The sequence below is a fragment of the Lingula anatina genome, chromosome 9, assembly GCF_051362555.1.
Source record: "Lingula anatina isolate TDL-2025a chromosome 9, LinAna3.0, whole genome shotgun sequence".
In the NCBI taxonomy this organism is placed as follows: domain Eukaryota; kingdom Metazoa; phylum Brachiopoda; class Lingulata; order Lingulida; family Lingulidae; genus Lingula; species Lingula anatina.
This window is the reverse complement of record NC_141775.1, coordinates 19,752,778-19,773,745: the sequence shown is the minus strand read 5'-3', so window position 1 is coordinate 19,773,745 and position 20,968 is coordinate 19,752,778. Positions and strand designations below refer to the sequence as shown.

Genomic DNA, 20,968 nt, shown 5'->3' with positions numbered 1-20,968 from the left:
AGAAACATGATATATATATATATATATATATATATATATATATATATATATATATATATATATGTATGAACAAATTTATATTATTTTTGATGCAGGTACTTAGTGGTTTTCATCTCAGTGTCAGTAATCTTTGTTGTCGTTATAAATTACATTTATTCTTCATGCCGGCCACCAGATAAGTATAGAGTTTGTGGAATATAGATAATCTGTGGAACTGTTCACTGATATTCCCTTTTAAAGTGATTGCTTCTTGGCCAAATGGTTTATGGTGTAAGGGGCTGTAGTGTCAAAATTGGTACAGTCACATTGTAATAATAAAACCAGTTTTTAGCGGACTGAAATGTGGACCGTGAAAGTGAACTGAAAATGTAGTGTCACAACTATGCCAACATTGTCACATATTGTGCAGCGCGCCACCTATATGATGTGTGTATTGACCTGGGAGGTCATTGTGTATCTCAGTGGGCTGATTCTAATAAACACGTGTTCTGACAACAAGGCAGTTGTTATATGGTGTCTAGAAGCGGGATTCTCAATGGAAACCTTGAAACCACCTGCACACGTTAATTTCCAGAGTGGAAATGTGGCTACAAACTGGCGTAAATGGGAGCAGCAATTCAAGGTGTACTATAATGCATGCGAATTAGGAGAAAAGTCTGGCGCGACGCAAGTCGCCATCTTGCTTCACACTGCAGGCCCGGAGGCGCAAGATATTTTTAACACGTTCACTTTTGAAGATGACTCACAGAAACAAGATGTAGACGCGGTCTTGACAAAATTTAGACAGTACAGTGAGCCCAGGCGCAATGTAGTTTTTGAGAGATACCAATTCTGGAGCCGAAGTCAGCAAGAAGGGGAATCCGTAGACACGTGGATAACGGAGCTGAGAAGGCAAAGCGACAAATGTGAGTTTGGTGAACAAAAAGACTTGTTAATCAGAGACAAACTCGTATTTGGTGTATTGGCTCCTAAAGTCAAAGAAAGATTGCTAAGGGAAACCTCTCTTACGTTAGAAAAAGCGCTTGACATTGCACGTGCAGCAGAAGTAAGCAGAGCGCAAATGGCCGCCATGACAGTCCCGGCAAGTTTACCTGAAGTCAATGCTATTAAGAGCAAACAGCGTATCGCCAAAGTCACATCTAAATGCAAGTACTGTGGAACTTCACACCTTCCGAAACGATGTCCAGCTTATGGTAAGAAGTGCAAGAAATGTTCGGGGTTAAATCATTTTGCCGTTGTTTGTCTGGGTGGAGGCTTCAGAAAGAAACCATTATCATCAAAGAAGATACACCAGCTAGACACGGAGGTTGTTGGCAGTGATGAAGGTGAGAGGCTGTTCGTTGGCAGTCTCACAAGCAGCAATTGTTCTACGCAGTATTCTGAGACTCTGTATATTAACAAGAAGCCAGTGACATTTAAGTTGGATACTGGAGCTGATGTCAATGTGCTGCCATGGGGTACCTATAAGCAAGTATGCCAGACACCTCTCCGTGTCACTAAAGCTGTTCTGACAGCATTTGGAAATGCTACAATAAAACCAGTGGGTCAAGCACAGCTGTCAGTCTCAACCAAGCCCTCTCTTATGCCTCAGCCAGCTACTTTCTATGTGACTGAAGGAGATTATTCAGCCATTCTTGGACGTCAGTTATGTGCTTCACTAGGGCTTATACAACGTGTACCTGTGAACATAGTCCAGTCTACGAATGTACCTTTGACCCAAGACAAGCTATTGAGTGAGTATGGTGACAATTTTACTGGACTTGGACAATATAAGAGAGAATATGATATTGTTGTTGACCCAAGTGTTTCCCCAGTGGTGCAAGCTCCTCGTAAGATACCCTTTGCTAAGCATGACAAGTTGAAGGAGGCTCTCTTTCAGCTAGAAAAGCAAGATGTCATTGCAAGTGTTGACAAACCAACTGACTGGGTGAACAATTTAGTGATTACAGAGAAACGCAATGGTAGCATTAGGCTATGTCTCGATCCCAAGCCACTCAACCAGGCCATAAAGCGTGAGAGATATGAGATACCTACGCCAGCTGATGTTCAGAGCCGACTAGCAGGTAAATGCATCTTCACAGTTGTTGACATGAAGGATAGTTACTGGCACGTGAAACTATCTGAAGAATCATCATATCTTTGCACTTTCCACACCCCATGGGGCCGAAAGAGATTTAAGCGCATGCCTTTCGGAATATCCTCTGCTAGTGAAGTGATGCAGAAGCGTAATGAGGAAGCATTTGGTGACATTCCAGGGGTGCACGTCATAGCAGACGACATGATCATTGCAGGTAGCAGTGAGGCAGAGCATGATAGTATAGTTCATAAGGTCATGCAGCGAGCACGTGAACAGAATGTCAAGTTCAACAAGGATAAAATCCAATTCAAAGTGAAGTCAGTCAACTACATGGGTCATACTGTATCTGAAGAAGGACTTAAACCTGATCCTGCCAAAGTCGATGCAATCATTAACATGCCCCAGCCAACAGACAGAGCTTCAATGATGCGTTTCTTGGGAATGGTGAAATATCTGTCACCATATATAGCCAATGAGTCAAGCCTAACTGCTCCTCTCAGATTGCTGCTGAAAGAGGATATTGAATGGCACTGGGGACCAGAGCAGGATCATGCTATGCAGCAAGTAAAGGAAGCTCTAAGCAAGCAGCCCGTTCTGCAGTTTTATGATGTGACACAGCCAGTCACCATTCAAACAGATGCCTCTCAAGGTGGGTTGGGTTCATGCTTACTCCAACGAAACAAACCTGTTGCATATGCCTCGAGAGCTCTTACTTCAGCAGAACAAAATTATTCTCAAATAGAAAAGGAGCTTCTAGCTATTTGTTTTGCCTGTGAAAAATTCCACCAGTATGTGTATGGCAAAGAAGTGGAGATTCACACTGATCACCGCCCATTGGAGATTATTCTGAAGAAGCCTATTGTTAAGGCATCTCCAAGACTGCAGCGTATGATGTTACAGCTACAAAGATACAACATTTCTGTCCGATACATAAAAGGAAAGTACATGCATGTAGCTGATACGCTTTCTAGAGCGTATATTCAGGATGAGTCCAAGTGTGGTGCTCCAGAGGATATTGAAGTTATGGTACACAGCCTAGTTACCAGTCTCCCTGCTTCTACAGACAAACTGGAGGAGATTAAAGCAGCCACTGCTGATGATTACACGTTACTAAGACTTCAGTCAGTTATAAAACGCGGTTGGCCTGACAGGAAGTCTGAGCTGCCAGTGAACGTCCAGCCCTACTGGGATGTAAGGGATGAGTTACACATAGCAGAAGGCCTCGTTCTTCGGGGAGAGCGCATCGTAATTCCCGCCAAGTTACGATCAGACATGTTGTCTCTAATTCATGAAAGCCACTTGGGTGCTGACAAATGCAAAGCAAGGGCAAGATCTTCACTATACTGGCCAGGAATGTCAGCGGACATAGAATTGATAGTTGCCCAGTGCTCGGTGTGCAGTAAATTTCGTCCAAGCAACGGAAAGGAGCCCTTGATTCCGCACGCGATACCACACAGGCCATGGGAGAAAGTTGGAGCGGACATTATGACTTTGAAGGGTAAAGACTACCTGGTTGTGGTAGATTATTATTCCAAATACCCAGAGATTTCTTACTTAGAGGACAAAACGGCCAAGACCGTGATACTACACTTAAAGTCTATATTTGCTAGACATGGAATTCCTGAGACAATTGTCTCTGACAATATGCCATTTGGGAGTTATGACTTTAAAAACTTCGCAAGAGAATGGGGAATAAACCAGGATACCTCGAGTCCTCACTATCCTCAGTCAAATGGACAGAGCGAGAGAACAGTTCAGACTATTAAGAAAATCCTGAAGAAAGCCATGAGTGATGGAAGAGATCCATACATTGCCTTGCTGGAGTATCGTAATACTCCAATCTCAGGAATGGATTTTTCCCCAGCCCAGATGCTAATGAGCAGAGCTTTACGTTCTAAGATTCCAACAGCTACCAAGCTACTTGAACCACAAGTAGTGTTTCCAAAGCAGCAGCTACATAGACAACAGCAGAGGTACAAGAGAATATATGACAGAAAAGCAAAGGAGTTGCCCGAGTTAACTCCAGGAGAATCAGTCGGTCTTCAGTGCCAGGGAGAATGGAAGCCCGCATCAGTTGTAAAGAGGGACGCACATCCTCGGTCTTATGTAGTAAGCTACAATGGTCATTCATTCAGGAGGAACAGAAGACACCTCAGAAAAGGGAACTTCAAATTTTCCAATGATTTGCAGGAAATACCTTATCTCCATGAAACAAGTAAACCCGAGTCACCAGTCAATCAGGACTGTAAATCTGAGTCGCCACTTAAAAAATATCATCAAAAGAAACACCAGGAAAGCACTGAGAAATCTGGAGTTCAATGTGAGAAATATACCAGGTCCGGAAGGCTTAGTAAACCTCCAGATAGGCTTAATCTATAAATAAGGCATGTGCTAGCAACCTCTGCCTTTTGTTTTGTTATGTTTGTTTTGATGACATCTCAGTGCATGTGTACTTTCATGGTTCATTAACCTAAACTGTGTCTATGTTTCTGTGAAAAGTTACTAGTCTGGAGTTACAAAGTTGACAGTTTATCAACAGAAGGAACATTGACACTTATAATCAGTTATTCCTTTGGGTGTTGTATTTTGTAGACTAGTAAGTTAAACTTTGTGTGTGTTTTGAAAAGACTGTTTATTGAAAGTTTGTTTATTGAAAACTGAACAGTGACTTTATGCACGTTGTTTATTGAAAACTTTGAACAGTGATTTATGCAGTTTGTTAATGAAGTTAATGTTTCACTGTTGCTCTTTAGTCAGGCACTGCTTTGAATGGTTCACACAAGCCACTATTTCTAACAAAGTTAAAGTTTAAAGTTAAAGTCTTGTACGGTGCCTGTTTCTTCATAAAAAGGGAGATGTCACATATTGTGCAGCGCGCCACCTATATGATGTGTGTATTGACCTGGGAGGTCATTGTGTATCTCAGTGGGCTGATTCTAATAAACACGTGTTCTGACAACAAGGCAGTTGTTATAAACATGCAGTAGATATTGGAGGACCACAGAAACATTTACAATACAAGACCTTCTATACTGAAGCTAACTTCCCAACAAATGACAAATATATACCAGTATGGAAACATGAAAACTACATTAAGGTGCACCAGCATTTTTTTAAAATCCGTTTGCATCTGTCGCCTGTAACGCAAACGTTGATGTGTATTTTATCTTGTACCACGTTTCCATATGCAGCACTCTGAATATCAGATAAAGATGAAAGTCACTGCAGTTATTATTCTCTCCTGTCTCCTGACCCTGGCTATGATATCTTCCGGTAAGTGAAACACACACACACACACACACACACACACACACACACACACAGAGAGAGAGAGAGAGAGAGAGAGAGAGAGAGAGAGAAAGAAAGTTTCGACTGGAATCTCTTGAAGCGATTCAACAGTTATTTTGTTTTATAAAATGTTTATCACATTTTTTCCAGCTGCTCCAGTGAAGAAGAGGACAGGTGATTGTAATGCTCTCTCTCTCACTCCCCACCTTCTCTCTCTCTCTCTCTCTCTCTCTCTCTCTCTCTCTCTCTGTGTTTGTATGTGTGTGTGTGTGTGTGTGTGTGTGTGTGTGTGTGTGTTTGTATGTGCGTGTGTGCATTAGTTTGTGTTTTAACCCAAAGTGTACATGAACTGAATGATAGTGATTCACATAAACACCCAGTTACATAAAAATATGCATAAATGCATGTATACAGATGGTTGTGCCACAGGATCTACAGTGTATATCAGCATGTGTTCAGTCCTTGTTATGTGGTAACATGTATAGAACTACTAAGAACCATGCCTGGTTTAACATGATGTGGGTCCCGACAGCAGATCGAAACTTGAATGGAAAATATAGGTAGACAACATTGGTAGTGCCGGTAAAGGGGAAGGTTATCAGGTTTGGCGCAGGAACAGAGCACCGCGTTTGCGTCTATCATGACGAAAGCAGAAAGAAAATCTATAATAATAATAATAATAATAATAATAATAATAATAATAATAATAATAATAATAGACACCAACGGGGAATTTAAGACCAGAAATACAATATATATTGAAGTATTGTTTATATAAATCTGTTCCGTCACAGATTCCTTCAACCACAATACAAAGTATCTTAGGAAAGATTTCATGAAACATTAACTTACAAAGCACCATCACAATTTATAGGAAGGCAAAGACTTCTAAAGATGCATACATATACAAAGTCAATTTTTGCCACAAAAGCCAACCTAATACCAGCAGATAATTTCAAATAGTATAAATAAGAAATTACCAAAAGACATTGCTTAATATTCACCGAAAAATGATATTTGAACAGATTTTGCTGCTAGCTTTCTCTGTTGTATATGAAGAGTGTAGATAATTAGGTCAGATACTGGCAAGTAGGTTAAATTTATGACCGAAAAGTTAAAGAAATGAGTAGTTTAAAGCTATTTTATGGTTGATGGAGTGATTTATTTATTTGGGGAAGCGTGGATTCCCAATAATGCATATAAGTATCTGGTATCTAGTATCTAGTATCTTGTATGACTCAAATAAATTCCACAGGCCAAAGGTTTTAAACTGGCTTATTGTCTTGAAATTCACAGGAGTGCAGGAGTGAACAATCTTACTTAAATACAGGTGGAGTTTTAAAACAACCAGCTTAATCGAACCATTTTTACAAAAGTTATATATATTTATGCTTTTTTTTTCTGTCTCAGATGTAAGTCTTAGGGATGTTAATAGTCTCATTTTTTTAACTAATTAGATATGCACAAGTGACACGTTCCTTTGACATTTTCTCCATCTTAAAAATATTGTTAGTTGATGACATAAAAATAATGGTTAACCTGTTTTTTGCATATTGTGTAATAAAGTGTCAAAAACGGAAATAAACTCATATCATAGCAGGTTGTCAGATTCAATCATTTACCATGTTCAGAATCTCAGAATGCAGCAATGTACATTTAATATTGATATTTTCCCTATGTCAACAATTTTCTTGTTTGATCATTTAAAATGACAGTAAAATTATTATTTTGTTTTATGTAAAAAGATGTTGAAAATGGAAATAAACTCATTTCATCACAGTTTACATTTTTTTCATTTTCAAGGTGTGACTCTGAACTTCCATGGCCTTGAAGACCTTTCCATGTCACATTTTCTGAATATTCATGATACTTTTATTTTATTATTTAAAATTGATGGTCATTATGCTGTTAAGCATCATGTAATTTTGTATCAAAAATTAAGTGGGCACTGCCCCCATAGTGACCATTAAAGGAAAACCATGTCACTTACTCTTCTCAAACTTACAGAAAGGTAACATAGAACTAAAATACAGCTACAATTGAAAAACCTGTCAATTTTTCTGGAAATTATATAGTTTATTGTTAAAATTAAAATGTTGTGAATTATTTTCTGATTTCTGTCTGTGTATTGGACAGCTTTGCTGCCTTGTTTTTATTTTTGGATCTGTTTGAATATCGGGGATAGCAGCTAAATATCCGATAGACTGTAGACCCTCCCAGTGATCGTAAAAGACTATTATAATGTTTGTAAGAGCCTATCATAATGTCGCTAACATGTTTGTAAGAGCCTATTATAATGTCGCTAACATGTTTGTAAGAGCCTATCATAATGCCACTAGCACGTTTGTTGGAGCCTATCATAATGTAGCTAACATGCCTCATGTATTCTTAATTTCAGGTGCGCTGTTTGGATATTTATTTATGCATTCTCGAGAGTTAAGGAGGTCCTTCCATTTTGATGATGATTGTGACTGTAGGTGGCTTTAATGTCAAAATTATGCTTAAACAGTCCCTGAAGAAGGCGCTTTGCTGAAAGCGTGGGTGTTTTATATTTACATGTGTAATTTTAGTTGATCTTTATAAATGCATTTGAGCCTAATTTAAGAATTCTAAAAACAAGATCAACACAGGGATTATGATGAATATTTATTGTTTTAGTAGAACGCATAAATGATTTATCTGGAATTGAATGGAGAGAGAATTTATTCAAAAGATTCATATTTCTACCAAAAAATATCTTTGCGTCCTCAATTTGCATTTGAGGAAACATTTCTACTTTCGGAGGATTTGATTGCTGACAGGAAATACTGCACTTAACCAATCCCACTGGTGTTCTCAATACTGGTGCTATCCTTTTATATAGTTTTTCTAAACAGCAAGATGGCTATCATAATATATATATTCATAATATTTCATACTGTACATTTTCCTTGTTTTTCAGCAATTCATCATGATGACGATCTTGAGCCAGCAAAGCACGGGTCTACAAGTACAACATTGACTCCGGCATGAATTCAATGACTGTGTTTGTTACTAGAAACAATAAATGATATCGCAAGGACTTGTGAAGCTTTGTTTTGACCTGAATTTTGTTACAAATGAGAGAAAGAAGCAAACTATTCATCACCTGGTCCATAACTGAACTGAGTACACGTGTCCAATATGATTGACCGAAAAGAACTGCATTTGAAACTATACCCTAACTTCGTTTAACTTACTTACAGTGTGACATAATGTCAAACCCCATTAAACAGCTTCTTCAAGAACCCTGACATGATTTTTTAGTTTTATTTTACAAATGTAGCACTTTTTTGTTACAAGATGATGTTGCTTTTCTTGGTGTTCATCCTCTAGATCGTCATCACCATTATTTCCTAGTGGTACACTGTATTCACAACAGCGTCAGTGATCTATGTTGTCGCTACACACACACACACACACACACACACACAAAACACACAGTGCTTTTCGGCTGTCAGATGGACACATATAAGTGTGTGTGTGTGTGTGTGTACTGTGTGTGTGTATGTGTGTGTGTGTGTGTGTGTGTGTACTGTGTGTGTGTGTGTGTGTGTGTGTAATATTAGTAAGTAACAGTCACCAGTGAATAAGAAGCGGTGATTTGTTGTGGTGATTTTTGAGTAGGGCCATCATATGTACAGGTATTAGTAAGCCTTGTCTATGATGCAGTAAATTGTGTAACTTTTGTATGAAAGCGGTAGAATCTATTACACAACTTATTTTTGAATGTAAAGTAGTCCTATCTTATGAGGGGTGCTGTTTACCATTATTGTTATCAAATTCAAAATTTGATTTCTCATTAGTAACAGAGCTAGAGTTATGGGAATTATCGACAGCTACTTTATTGAAATAATAATTTTGAAATACTGCGTTAACTCATGTTCCAAAAGGTGTGCAAATCTATTTTTTAATTTATTTTATATATATATATATATATATATATATATATATATATATATATATATATATAAAATCAAGGATGTGAACAAATCAGACCTTCCTCTGCATTTTATTAAAAAAAATGCCCTACGGCCGTTTCGGCCCTGGGGCCGGTTTCACAAAGCAGTAGTTAGTTAGAACAACTAACTACTGAACTACCTCGCTAACGAGCAAACTTAGCGATTTTCGAGGGGTGTTTCACGAAGCAGTCGTTAACTCATCGCTAAGTTCAGTCGTAAAGTTCGGTCGTTAGTTCTCTCGTTACTCACCGTAGTCTCGAAACCGTCTTCCGGAAGTGGAACTCTTGCGTAAAAGTGTCACGAAAGCACTAACTCTCCAATTTTCGGTGGCTGGAAATGCATAAGAACGTCTGCTTTGAGGTCGTCGTAAAGGATCTCCACCACCTTTTTGTCGCTCTTTTTGTCACAGCTAGGCGCAACCTCTCGTAAATTGCATCATCGTGTGTATATTCTAATAGATTCTGCCTTTCATGAAAGCGTCGTAGTCTACGTTGCCGTCTGGCGGTACGGAAAGCAAGAAAAGTAGCCGCCATATTGGATGCAAAGACAAACGACAGACAACGGTAAATAAGCAACCTTTTTATTTCACTCATTACGCATGCGTACGATGAAACTCTAAGTTAGCGACTGGTCTGACCAGTCGTTAAATATCCAAGGTAACAACGAGACAATAACGAGCGAGAGAACTAGCGATTGCTTTGTGAAACGGCACTCATAACTAGCGAGAGGCTAACTACGATCGCTAACTAACTACTGCTTTGTGAAACCGGCCCCTGAGGCCTCGTCAGGGGCGAAAACAAAACGAATTACAAAAAAGACTATGGTAATAAACGGTCAGTGTAAGAGGTCGCACACAGAATATTCACGTGTGACGTATATATATATATATATATATATATATATATTTTTTTTTTTTTTTTTTTTTTTGCGGAGCCAGAATGTATTCAAAGAAAAGTTAATCAATATAATCACAATTATGGGTTGGGTTCTGACACGATTTTGGATTCGGGACGGTAAAAATAAACATTATATTTGATGGTATATAAGATCACGAGTCTTCTATTATGAATTTGAAAAAGGTTTATAGTTCTTCAAAATCAAACGATTGGAGACTGTGTATAACATCGTTCTCTCATTTTGAACTGTCTATACATATCCCCTTAATTACCGCCTGTCCTGTCTGAACATAAACAAGAACGCACAAGACAAGTGTCTGTGTGTACGCAACACGTGCATGATGATCACCAAACACTTACATACCACCGTTTGTTTCTAGCCACATGTGTTGGCTACTTCAGTCTTATTCATTTAGCCTTTTAAATGTTAAGTGTAAGTGAATGCCTCGTGTCCTCTTAATATCCGCAGTATTCATAATAAAGATATAATATGTATGATAAGTGTTTCAGTTGAATGTGCCCTATATAGGATTTAACACAGCAGACCCAGTCTTACCCCCCCCCCCCTGTACAAGCCCTTAGTGTTGTCGACTTAAGACTCCTGCCAGCCAGCGTACCTCACACGTACTTGTTATCTTATGTACTAACCTGACCTGATCAGTAATGTTATGTTCATAGTTTAATAATGATAGGTCTCAATGCTACTGATAGAACGGGGAGTAGGCCGGGAATACATTAAAAGGTCACTTAGGGATGCAGAGGCTATCGCGCACTGGTAGGCCTATGCTCTTTGTTTGAGAACTGGACATGAGAAATCATTCAACATGGGTTCCAAGACAAAAACACTGGTTGCTGTCCTCCTCACTGTGACTGCCATCTATATCGCCACCCTCTACGTGGATGATTTCGATCCTGGTGAGCATGAACGCTCTTTGCAGCTCCTTATCTAAGTCTGATGTACATGTTCATATAGTCTACTGTACTCTACATGGTTGAAATGGGTCTGATATTTGTAATCTGTGTGTGCGTAAACGATTAGTGACTTTAGTTAGACCAACTTAGTTTCTAAAAACGCTTGAAAAAACTTGAAAAAAAAACGCAAGTCGATCATGTTTTGTGTACAACTCTCTCTCTCTCTCTCTCTCTCTCTCTCTTCGCGCTAAACAAAGTAAACACAACCAGAAAACACATACATAAAGCCGAAAAAAGGAGTGCTAACGCATGGATTTCGTACCATGCATATATTTCTTTCCTTGTCTTCAAAATCATAACCACAATCTACGTCTTCTGCCCAAAATAAGGCCACATGAAACTTTGCCATTACACGTGAATTAAAAAAAAATACCAGTGCGTTATTAAATTTCCAGATTTGTAACAGAAATCAAAATGATAATAGGCTGATATAAGCATATCGGTTTTATCACAGCCATGGTGAGAGACAAGAGAGTGCTCATTACCGGGGCGTCCTCTGGAATTGGAGAACAGGTGGCGTACCATTTCGCCAAGATGGGAGCAAACCTTGTTTTGACGGCGCGCAGAGAAAATCTCTTAAAAAAGGTCAGTTGCCGGTATAACTTCTCATTTCGTATCTAAGGCAATGTGTTTTATTAACATTTTATTTCTCTTTACACAAGCTGCTCTATAACTTACAGATTGGGGTTGTTATTTGAATAATCAGTTGAGTGTCATTTACAGTTTTCCATAATAACGGTTTCAGGTCATCGCAGAGTGTAAAAAGTTATCTCCGGCACCTGAGTCTAACCATGTGTACACAGTAGCTGATCTGAGAGACATGGAGGAGACAGCTAGAGTTATCAAGGTACACAGTACACACACACACACACACACACACACACACACACATTGACCTGGGAGACATGGAGGAGACAGCTTGGATTATCAAGGTACACTGTACACACACGCAAAAGGACGTTAAGATCGGGAACCAAGCTAAATTGTTGGCATTATCAATTTCGGCAGTTATCATTGTGTACTGAACATACTGAATCGTAGGAAGCTTTCACTCACGCGTACGTTTGGCCGGGAATGAGAAAGCATGTGACGCGATGGATAAAACAATGTCCCACGAGTCTGGTACACAAAACGCGACCGCAAAGAACCACCTTGGGCGAGTTACCTTTACCCGCGTACCCAATAATAAGTATGGATAATTGGTATGGATTTAATCGGTCCTTTCCAAGAGTCTCCGCCAGGCAACAAATATTGTCTAAACGTTGTTTGTCACCTTAGTGGCTGGGCAGAAAGGTTTCCCATTCCCAATAAAACATCCGAATCAGTACAAGCCGCGCTGACTACGAAATTTTTTCCGCGACACGGAGTGCCCGAAATTATAATATCGGACAGAGGCAGTGAATTTAGCGCGCACGAATTTCGCTCATATTTGCAAGGCCTGGGAATAGATCACAGGAGAACCACGAGTTTTAATCCGCGGTGTAAAGGGAAAGTAGAAATATTCAATAAAACACTCAAGGGCTTGATAACCAGAGTTGTAAATAACAACACGCGGGCATGGGAGGAAAACATCGCGAACGCGCTTTTTGCTTATCGAACCAGCGTATCGGTAGCCACAAATGTTACCCCATTCTTCCTAGTGTACGGAAGAAGACCGCGAATGCCGCTGTCGGCAACCTTAAACGTGTCTAATGACCCTCTCGCGCTAAAAGGCCGTTTAAGTGACTTATCAGACGCCCTGATCACCGCGCGCGACAATTTACAAGCAGGCCGATTAGAAAACAAAAGACGGTATGACGCAAAGGCAAACGCGAACAAGATTGAGGTGGGTGATAGTGTGATCATATATGCACCTGATAATATTACATTTGGATCAAAGTGGGACCCCCAATGGACAGTGACGCGCCATAGAAATAACGTATTCTGGCTAATTAACCAACAGACCGGTAAGACCAGAGTAGTTAATAGAGATAAGATCCGATTAGTTGATAGAGGTGTAGTCTGGGATGGCATAGCGCCGAGGGCCAGACGTCCGAGGGTGTTAAAAAGAACTCCAGACGCAAGGCAGGGGCAGTTAGCAGCTGAGGACAGAGTTGCTGACCAAGTAGCCAGACCTGCGAAGGGCCAGGTAGGTGATACGGTAAGTGTTTCCGACAACTCAGACACTGACAACTCAGACACTGAATCAGTGCACGAGTGGGAAGCTCCAGTAGCATCAAAGCGAAACACAGTGCCTACACACACTCACAACACCAGGTACAGGAAAAGGCGCATACAGGCAGCCACCGTACCCCAACATTCACACTTCACTAGACACAGAAAAAGATGCATGCAAACAGCAGAGGACTTGGTTCACGAGCAACCAAAGAAGAAAGCCTGTCGCGAGGAAGCGACAGAGCAAAAAGGCAATACCTGCCACGAGGAAGCGGCAGAGGAAATGGAGGACGGTTCTGTAGACCATGAGGATGTGGCACAGGCTGTAGACCACGAGGATGTGGCACAGGAAGTGGAGATGGACGTCTCCCACTAGGTAAGTTAGCAGGTAAGTCCCTACTAACTTTGTTAATCTTTTTGTTTTCTTCGGGAGTTCACGGGGAGTTACAAAAGTTAACGGACGGAGTCCTCCTTATGGAACGGCAGCCATTGAAAGTCATGAAGGCTCAGTGGATTGTCCTAGTGACTATTGAAAACCCCCAATGGGACAATGTCACTATTAGAGGTAAGTTTGTAGATATAATGAAAGAAGTGAATTGGGCAAAAAGGGAAAATTTCGTTACGGTTAACGAAGGATAGCAATGGAGACAGAGGTTGGAGGGTAGTCTAAATCTCTTTCATTATCTAGAGGATGCCCAGCAAACTTTCTTTAGCCCGTTAAAGGTGCCTATGGAAAGGGTCCGGGAAGAAAAGGGCCCGTCTTCCAGGTCTAAAAGGGGTCTTTTTCATTTTGTGGGGACAACAAATATGATCTTTTATACTAGTTTCCTTTATCATTATGATCTTAGGTGGATTTTCTGCTGCAGGACCAATGCCCAATCAGCGCACAAAGTTAATGAAGTCTATTTACGTAATTAGGTCATCGGGAGCGTCTCTTGATCCACGTGCGCTCCCGACAATTGGTAGATGGGTTATATGGGTCCTGAACAATGTGAACGCTGTGAATTACAGTATTGTCAAATGTACGGGACGGTGTCTAAATAAAGTGGAATTGGATACCAATCTTATTCTTTTTTTTTAAATATAATATAATATTCATGGAAACAAGCGTGACGAATTTTGCGACCTTAACGAAAGCACGGACAGTGAGGACAGTGTCAATTAACAGTGAGAATTAAAAGTGTGTACAACTGCAAAATATCTCCAGAATTGCAACAAACGATTGGCTAAATATTAAAAAAACGTTATTATTTTTTTTCTAAGTTTGCGGAAAACAAACTCGGAGGGCTGGACATACTGATTTTGAACCATGCCATACTCCCTAACGTTCAGCCGTGGCTGGGGACAGGGGACAACTTCACGAGACTGACCACCAGTATGGACGTTAACTTCCGGTCATTTGTTCACCTGGCGTCCCATGCACTACCTCTGTTAACCAATAGTCGTGGTCACATTTCTGTGGTCTCCTCTACTGCGGGTGGGTATGTCGTCTGCTTGTCGATCACTTCAAACAAAAAAGTTTCAAATAACAAGAGAATTAAAAAAAAGTTCAATTCCATAAAATGTTGAAAGTGTTGCTGTTGTATTGAAGACGCGTCAGAAGTGGTCAGTTTGACAGGAACTGTAGTCCATTCTCCACAACTTTGTACAGTCCAATAAAATAACCCCAAAACTCCAAATAACCCTAACCTGTACTAATCATATGGGAGCCTGGACTTCCATTCCTAGGACTACCATTCCTGTCACACCGCTAACCCTAACCTGTACTTATCATATGGGAACCTGGACTTCCATTCCTAGGACTACAATTCATGTCACACCGCTAACCCTAACCTGTACTAATCATATTGTACCTCGGACTTCCATTCCTAGGACTACCATTCATGTCACACTGCTAACCCTAACCTGTACTAATCATATGGGACCCTGGACTTCCATTCCTAGGACTACCATTCCTGTCACACCGCTAACCCTAACCTGTACTAATCATATGGGACCCTGGACTTCCATTACTAGGACTACCATTCCTGTCACACCGCTAACCCTAACCTGTACTAATCATATGGGAGCCCGGTCTTCCATTCCTGTCACACATGTTCAAACGTTTACTGTCACGTGTTTCAAACTACATCGTTTTATTTTCCTACAATTCTGTCAATCTCATTATGAACTAATATGATATATTTATAATTATATAAATATATTTATAAAAAATGTATTTTAAAATAGCACGACCATAGTTGTTTTAGTTTTATGGTACCTATAGTCCAGTGGGCGTATGTCATAGCAATGAACAATGTTATTTCAGGAGTTACTGCCACTCCATATACAGCCGTTTACACCGCCACCAAGTACTAATGACTGAAGATGTCACTACAGTATCTGTACTAATTCAGACCACGCTGTTATTTCAGGAGTGACCGCCACTCCATATACAGCCGTGTACACCGCCACTAAGTACTAATGACTGAAGATGTCACTACAGTATCTGTACTAATTCAGACCACGCTGTTATTTCAGGAGTGACCGCCACTCCATATACAGCCGTGTACACCGCCACTAAGTACTAATGACTGAAGATGTCACTACAGTATCTGTACTAATTCAGACCACGCTGTTATTTCAGGAGTTACAGCCACTCCATATACAGCCGTTTACACCGCCACTAAGTACGCTCTCCAGGGGTTCTTTGGCGTCCTCAGGCAGGAACTGGCTCTCTATAACTCTGGGGTGTCTGTTACCTTGTGTATGGTAGGCGCTACACGTAAGTACAGGAACTGGCTCTCTATAACTCTGGGGTGTCTGTTACCTTGTGTATGGTGGGAGCTACACGTAAGTACAGGAACTGGCTCTCTATAACTCTGGGGTGTCTGTTACCTTGTGTATGGTAGGAGCTACACGTAAGTACAGGAACTGGCTCTCTATAACTCTGGGGTGTCTGTTACCTTGTGTATGGTAGGCGCTACACGTGAGTACAGGTATAGCGATGCCATCGTTTATAGTCAAGTGTGATATTGTGTTTATTATTGTTATTTGTATTTGGCAGTACATAGTGTCTTTGATTTTTGCACATTATGTAAATCATGCACCCTGAGCTTCAGAGATAACTTGACACTAACCTCTTCACAATAGCCTATCTTCATCGTGTCAAGTTACCTCTGACCACATTCGATTGCCCCCGCCGCCCGCCAATCAAATTTAAAGCGCGCACTCAATGACTCATTGAACGATCTAGCCAATGAACGCGAACGAGTCAAAGCGCGCTTTGTTCAAATCCGGACCAATCAGAGATAAGGCTCAATATCAGGGACTTGCCGTAACCTGTGGGCAGCACGCAAAATACATCATCCCTCAGTAGATAATGATGCAGGGCCTCAAACTGCTCTGGTTTCAATTCCGATATACTCATATTATGCAAAGAATCAAGAGATAACACATTATTTTACGTAGTCACTCGTAGAAGACGCCATGCTTTCTTTGTGTACGGTTATGCACTCGGCACTACTCGGATGTCTCCGCACTCGACAGTAACTTTGTTGTTAGTATGGAGCTTGCGGAATCAGCCGAGGATTACCGATTGACGGTCAACCAATCAGCGTTTTCACCAAACTTTGGTGAAAAATTTTGAAACTTGGATTCGATTGGCTTATATAAACTAGGTCAAACTATTTTCGTCAGAGGTAACTTGACACGATGAAGATAGGCTATTGTGAAGAGGTTAGTGTCAAGTTATCTCTGAAGCTCAGGGTGAAATCATGTGAATGTGGAAAAAATATTTGTATAACTTCAACTTGACGTTTTAATGGCATTTCCGATGGTTCCAAAATCAAACCTTAATTCTTTACTTTTTCTCTCTTTCAAAATGATAAACAAGAATCAAAAACAAATGTTTTCTTTGGTCTTTCTAGATGCGTTTTATTTATTGAACCTTATCTTTTCAGGGACGGAGAGAGCGGTGAAATCATTCGTAGGCATGTTTGGCAGTGACTGGCACAACACCATACAGCCAGTAGAACCAGAACTTGTTGCCTTGGAGATCACCAAGGCAACTGTTACTAGGCAATATGAAGTATACACTTGCACAGATATACCATCCAAAATATTCATATCTTTAAGGTTACTGTTTCCAAATTTTGCTGATAAAATGATGCTAAAAAGCTTTTTAGTCTTGTAGATATCATCCTAGTTTGGGTGCTTTAACTTTCTTCAGAATGTATCTGTTAGCTCGGAATTAAACCAGTAGTAGTCAGTTCGATCCACCATGTTTAAACAAAATGTGTATAATACCGTTTAGTTTAGGAAAGACACATTAACAGTTTGTATTTCAAGGGAAATATATTTTATTTGGATAACTTCACGGGCCATATGTGTGTCAAATACCCACAGTCCTGAGAAGACAGAAGTCTCAGTTAACTTCCTGGTACAATACGAGTTAAAAGAATATCCTTTGACACGCTCTGGTAATCAATTCAGAACTGAGCACGGCGTGATACCAGACAATTCGGAAACGTGCATGTGTTAACACGTGTGGTAATTGCGAACCCAGCAAAAAAATATATATATATATATGACACAGCGATTTCTGAGGGATAAACATGTTTTGGTGATTTTTATATAGGTTAATCATATATCAACCTTGAAATGTATAACTTACATGTATGTCATGGTAGGGTACAATCAAGTGCTCACATTTTATTTTATATAGGTTAATCATATATCAACCTTGAACCTGAAATGTATAACTTACATGTATGTCATGGTAGGGTACAATCAAGTGCACACCTTTTATTTGAATGCAAAGTACTGCGGTGGTGCCTTAAGGGATAGAGCCGTCTTGCTTTTTTTTAATTAAGGCAGAGCTAGACATTTCGTTAGGAACAGTGTTAAGAGGCTAATAAACGTACTATATATGGTTGTGAAATATTACATTTATGTAAATCCTTAAAAGGGAATTAAAAAGTATTCTGAAAGACGGGCATCTTTTAGGAGTAATATGATATACTGTAGAATAGTTATGGCACTTAATGACATAAGATCATAAGATTCCATAAGTTTAGGAGACCTCCATTATGACCTTAAGCAAGGATTGTATTCAGCGTAGTTTTTCAAAACAAATTATTGTAGTCCGTATAAATTGTAGTTTATGAAAGGCATTTAAATAATACTGTAGAATTGCTTTATTTTCGTCTCTCAGAGATCGTCTAGTACACGTCCTTCTAGGAGTGCAGGATCATTATCAGTTTCCGCTGAAAGAAGAACATCATCATGGTGCGTTAATATGGACTCCTATTCCGCGGATCTTATCTACTTGATTTTCAATGTATATACATGGCCTTTGTACGCTTTGCGAAACAAATAACTCCTTCCATCCCAGAATAAAGAGCTTCAAGGTCATGGGTTGATACACGTAGCAATCTTTTCCGTATAAAACAGTCTGTCCTCATTCATATGCAAAACGTGTGCAGTTTGTGCCAATCCAGAAATAATAATCAACATGTGACTCATTATTTTCCTGTAAGGATGTTTTATACAGACAGAAAATTGCTGTTTCACGAGTGTTTCACGAAACGCACTTTTATCTGCATCGGTCCTTGCTCACCCGGAGCAGTTTTAGAAAAAGGTGCGTTAGACACCCCAACCCATTCCTTGTCTTCTTCACTCGCTGTCCACCGCAAGGGGTCGCTCGGGATTGCTGATAATAATTTCTGACTAAATCTCCATTTAGAAATCGCATAGATTCCAAGAATCACTTTTGGCAGCTTCCACCGAGTGTTTCAGCGTTATCACGGTTCACTCATGCATTAGGGTACATGTACATGTAAGACTCAAAAGTCTTATGTTTGGACCATATAACATTGCAACATTATATAATCCGTTCACTTAAGGTCTTCTGATACTAAAATGAATAGTAGTTGTAAAATTTGCTGTGCAAGGGCTAGCGTATCCAGCCTTGTGAAGAGAACGCCTGTGTATAGGTAGCTCGTTGCTATCCATACCAACTGGTTATGGCAATATAAAGTCTTTATTTCCAACAGTGTAATCAAAATGTTGTCTTTGCTATTGAAAATATCAACTTTTGTCTTTTGTTAATTTGCAGATAATTAATTGCCACAGTATACTTCCAAGCATTTAAAGTATGCTGGAGGCCTGTTGACTGGTTTTTCCTTCCACAACAATAAAATCACGATGAAAATGTTCTGTGTTTTCTGAGGCAGGGGTCTCTCTGAGGATGAATTTAAAACGAATCTAAAACGGATGGTATATAACTTCAGAAGGTAACACGTAAGTCCAATATTTCCAATATCACATGTATTTGTCGCTCAAGTATGATTCTAGTGCCGTTCTCTGTACTGTTAATATGCACTGGCCATTTAGTTATAATCCTGTTTAAATATTGTGATTCAGTCACACCATCATAATGGCATTTTTATTTGATCTACCGACCTGTTGTGTAATTATTATGCTGTAAATTCGTTTTTAAAGAAAATAACCGATCAAAAGCTTCAGGCGCCATGCCTACTCAAATTATTCGTGTCAAAAAAAATTGGGTTGCCGACCCTGCTTACAGACAGTAACCGCTCCTTGAACAACTTGAATGTATCAATTACTTCTGAGCTTATCAAGCACTTTGCACCATGGGATCAAATGTATGCATATAAACATGTTTATACTTTATTTTTCTTTTGATCAGTAAATTATGTTGAACTTAAACAGTCACATATGATGAAAACAAAAGGTAACTAGGGAGAATAAAGGTGTTTTTGATTTTACGGCATAGTTTTCAACCATTCCTCAAAGGTATTGGCGTTATGAGGGAGGAAAGTCATCCAAGGAAGGGTCGAAAAGTTGCGTCTCGTAGCTAGAAATCAAATTAAAATTCTTGAGAACAAGTTACATTCTTATATCATAACACAAGTTACATTCTTATATCATAACACAAGAGGCAATGAGAACCCGATGTCATAGAATTATTAAATAATCAACGTGGCGCGTTCGAACTGGTTGACCTTCAAAATTGCGAAAGAATTAATCTTTGTCTTTGACAAGTGCACCTTTTGGTTCTTTTGTGGGACGGTCCCCGCACGTGACTCTAAATGGCCAATCACAACTGTTGAGTTCCAGATTGAAATTAAGGCTGGCGGGGCATCGACGGTGGCGGAAGACCCGGTTGTACGCGCAAGAGACGAATTCCCCGCAGTTGGTGGGTTCCTCAAAGTTTCCATTGTGACGATTGCAAATGGCCTCTGAAAGTAGGAAAAGAGGTGGTGATGAATGTGTTGTGTCATCTCACCTGTAGCAATATGCCTTCTCAGCTGTAATGGTACTATGTTGCTCCAACAGCAATACTTACATTTAAGGTTTACATACCCGTGTTTATTCAAAGCATAAGCGTTTAACGTGCGATGAAAAAGGTAACATAAACCAAGAGCTTGCATTTGAGAACTGGAAACTATCTCCCTTCTGTTGTCATCAGTGACAATTTCAACTTTTTTTCATAAGAATTAATCTATCGCTTCTTACATGTATGTTTTGTAGGCATTTAAACTTTCGACTACTCTAACACCCGTTTTAATTTTTTTCAGTTTCATTTTTTTCAATTA

General features: G+C 39.8%; 1 protein-coding gene across 1 annotated transcript; it reads left to right on the top strand.

Moving 5' to 3' along the window:
* Window positions 1-10,906: 10,906 nt before the first annotated feature.
* LOC147760107 (hydroxysteroid 11-beta-dehydrogenase 1-like protein) lies at window positions 10,907-16,226 on the top strand. Its single transcript, XM_086996329.1, has 5 exons — window positions 10,907-11,156; window positions 11,668-11,798; window positions 11,959-12,060; window positions 14,631-14,844; window positions 15,994-16,226. Exons 1-5 carry the CDS (start codon window positions 11,066-11,068, stop codon window positions 16,224-16,226), a joined length of 771 nt encoding a protein of 256 aa, XP_086852455.1. The 5' UTR covers window positions 10,907-11,065.
* The last annotated feature ends 4,742 nt before the right edge of the window (window positions 16,227-20,968 follow it).

Bases quoted from the DNA above. Each gene is read 5' to 3' on its own strand.
- LOC147760107 (XM_086996329.1), top strand. From the start codon at position 11,066: ATGGGTTCCAAGACAAAAACACTGGTTGCTGTCCTCCTCACTGTGACT. The intron at 11,799-11,958 runs GTCAGTTGCCGG...TAACGGTTTCAG, and splicing joins GAGAAAATCTCTTAAAAAAG to GTCATCGCAGAGTGTAAAAA. The intron at 12,061-14,630 runs GTACACAGTACA...TTTTTTTCTAAG, and splicing joins AGACAGCTAGAGTTATCAAG to TTTGCGGAAAACAAACTCGG.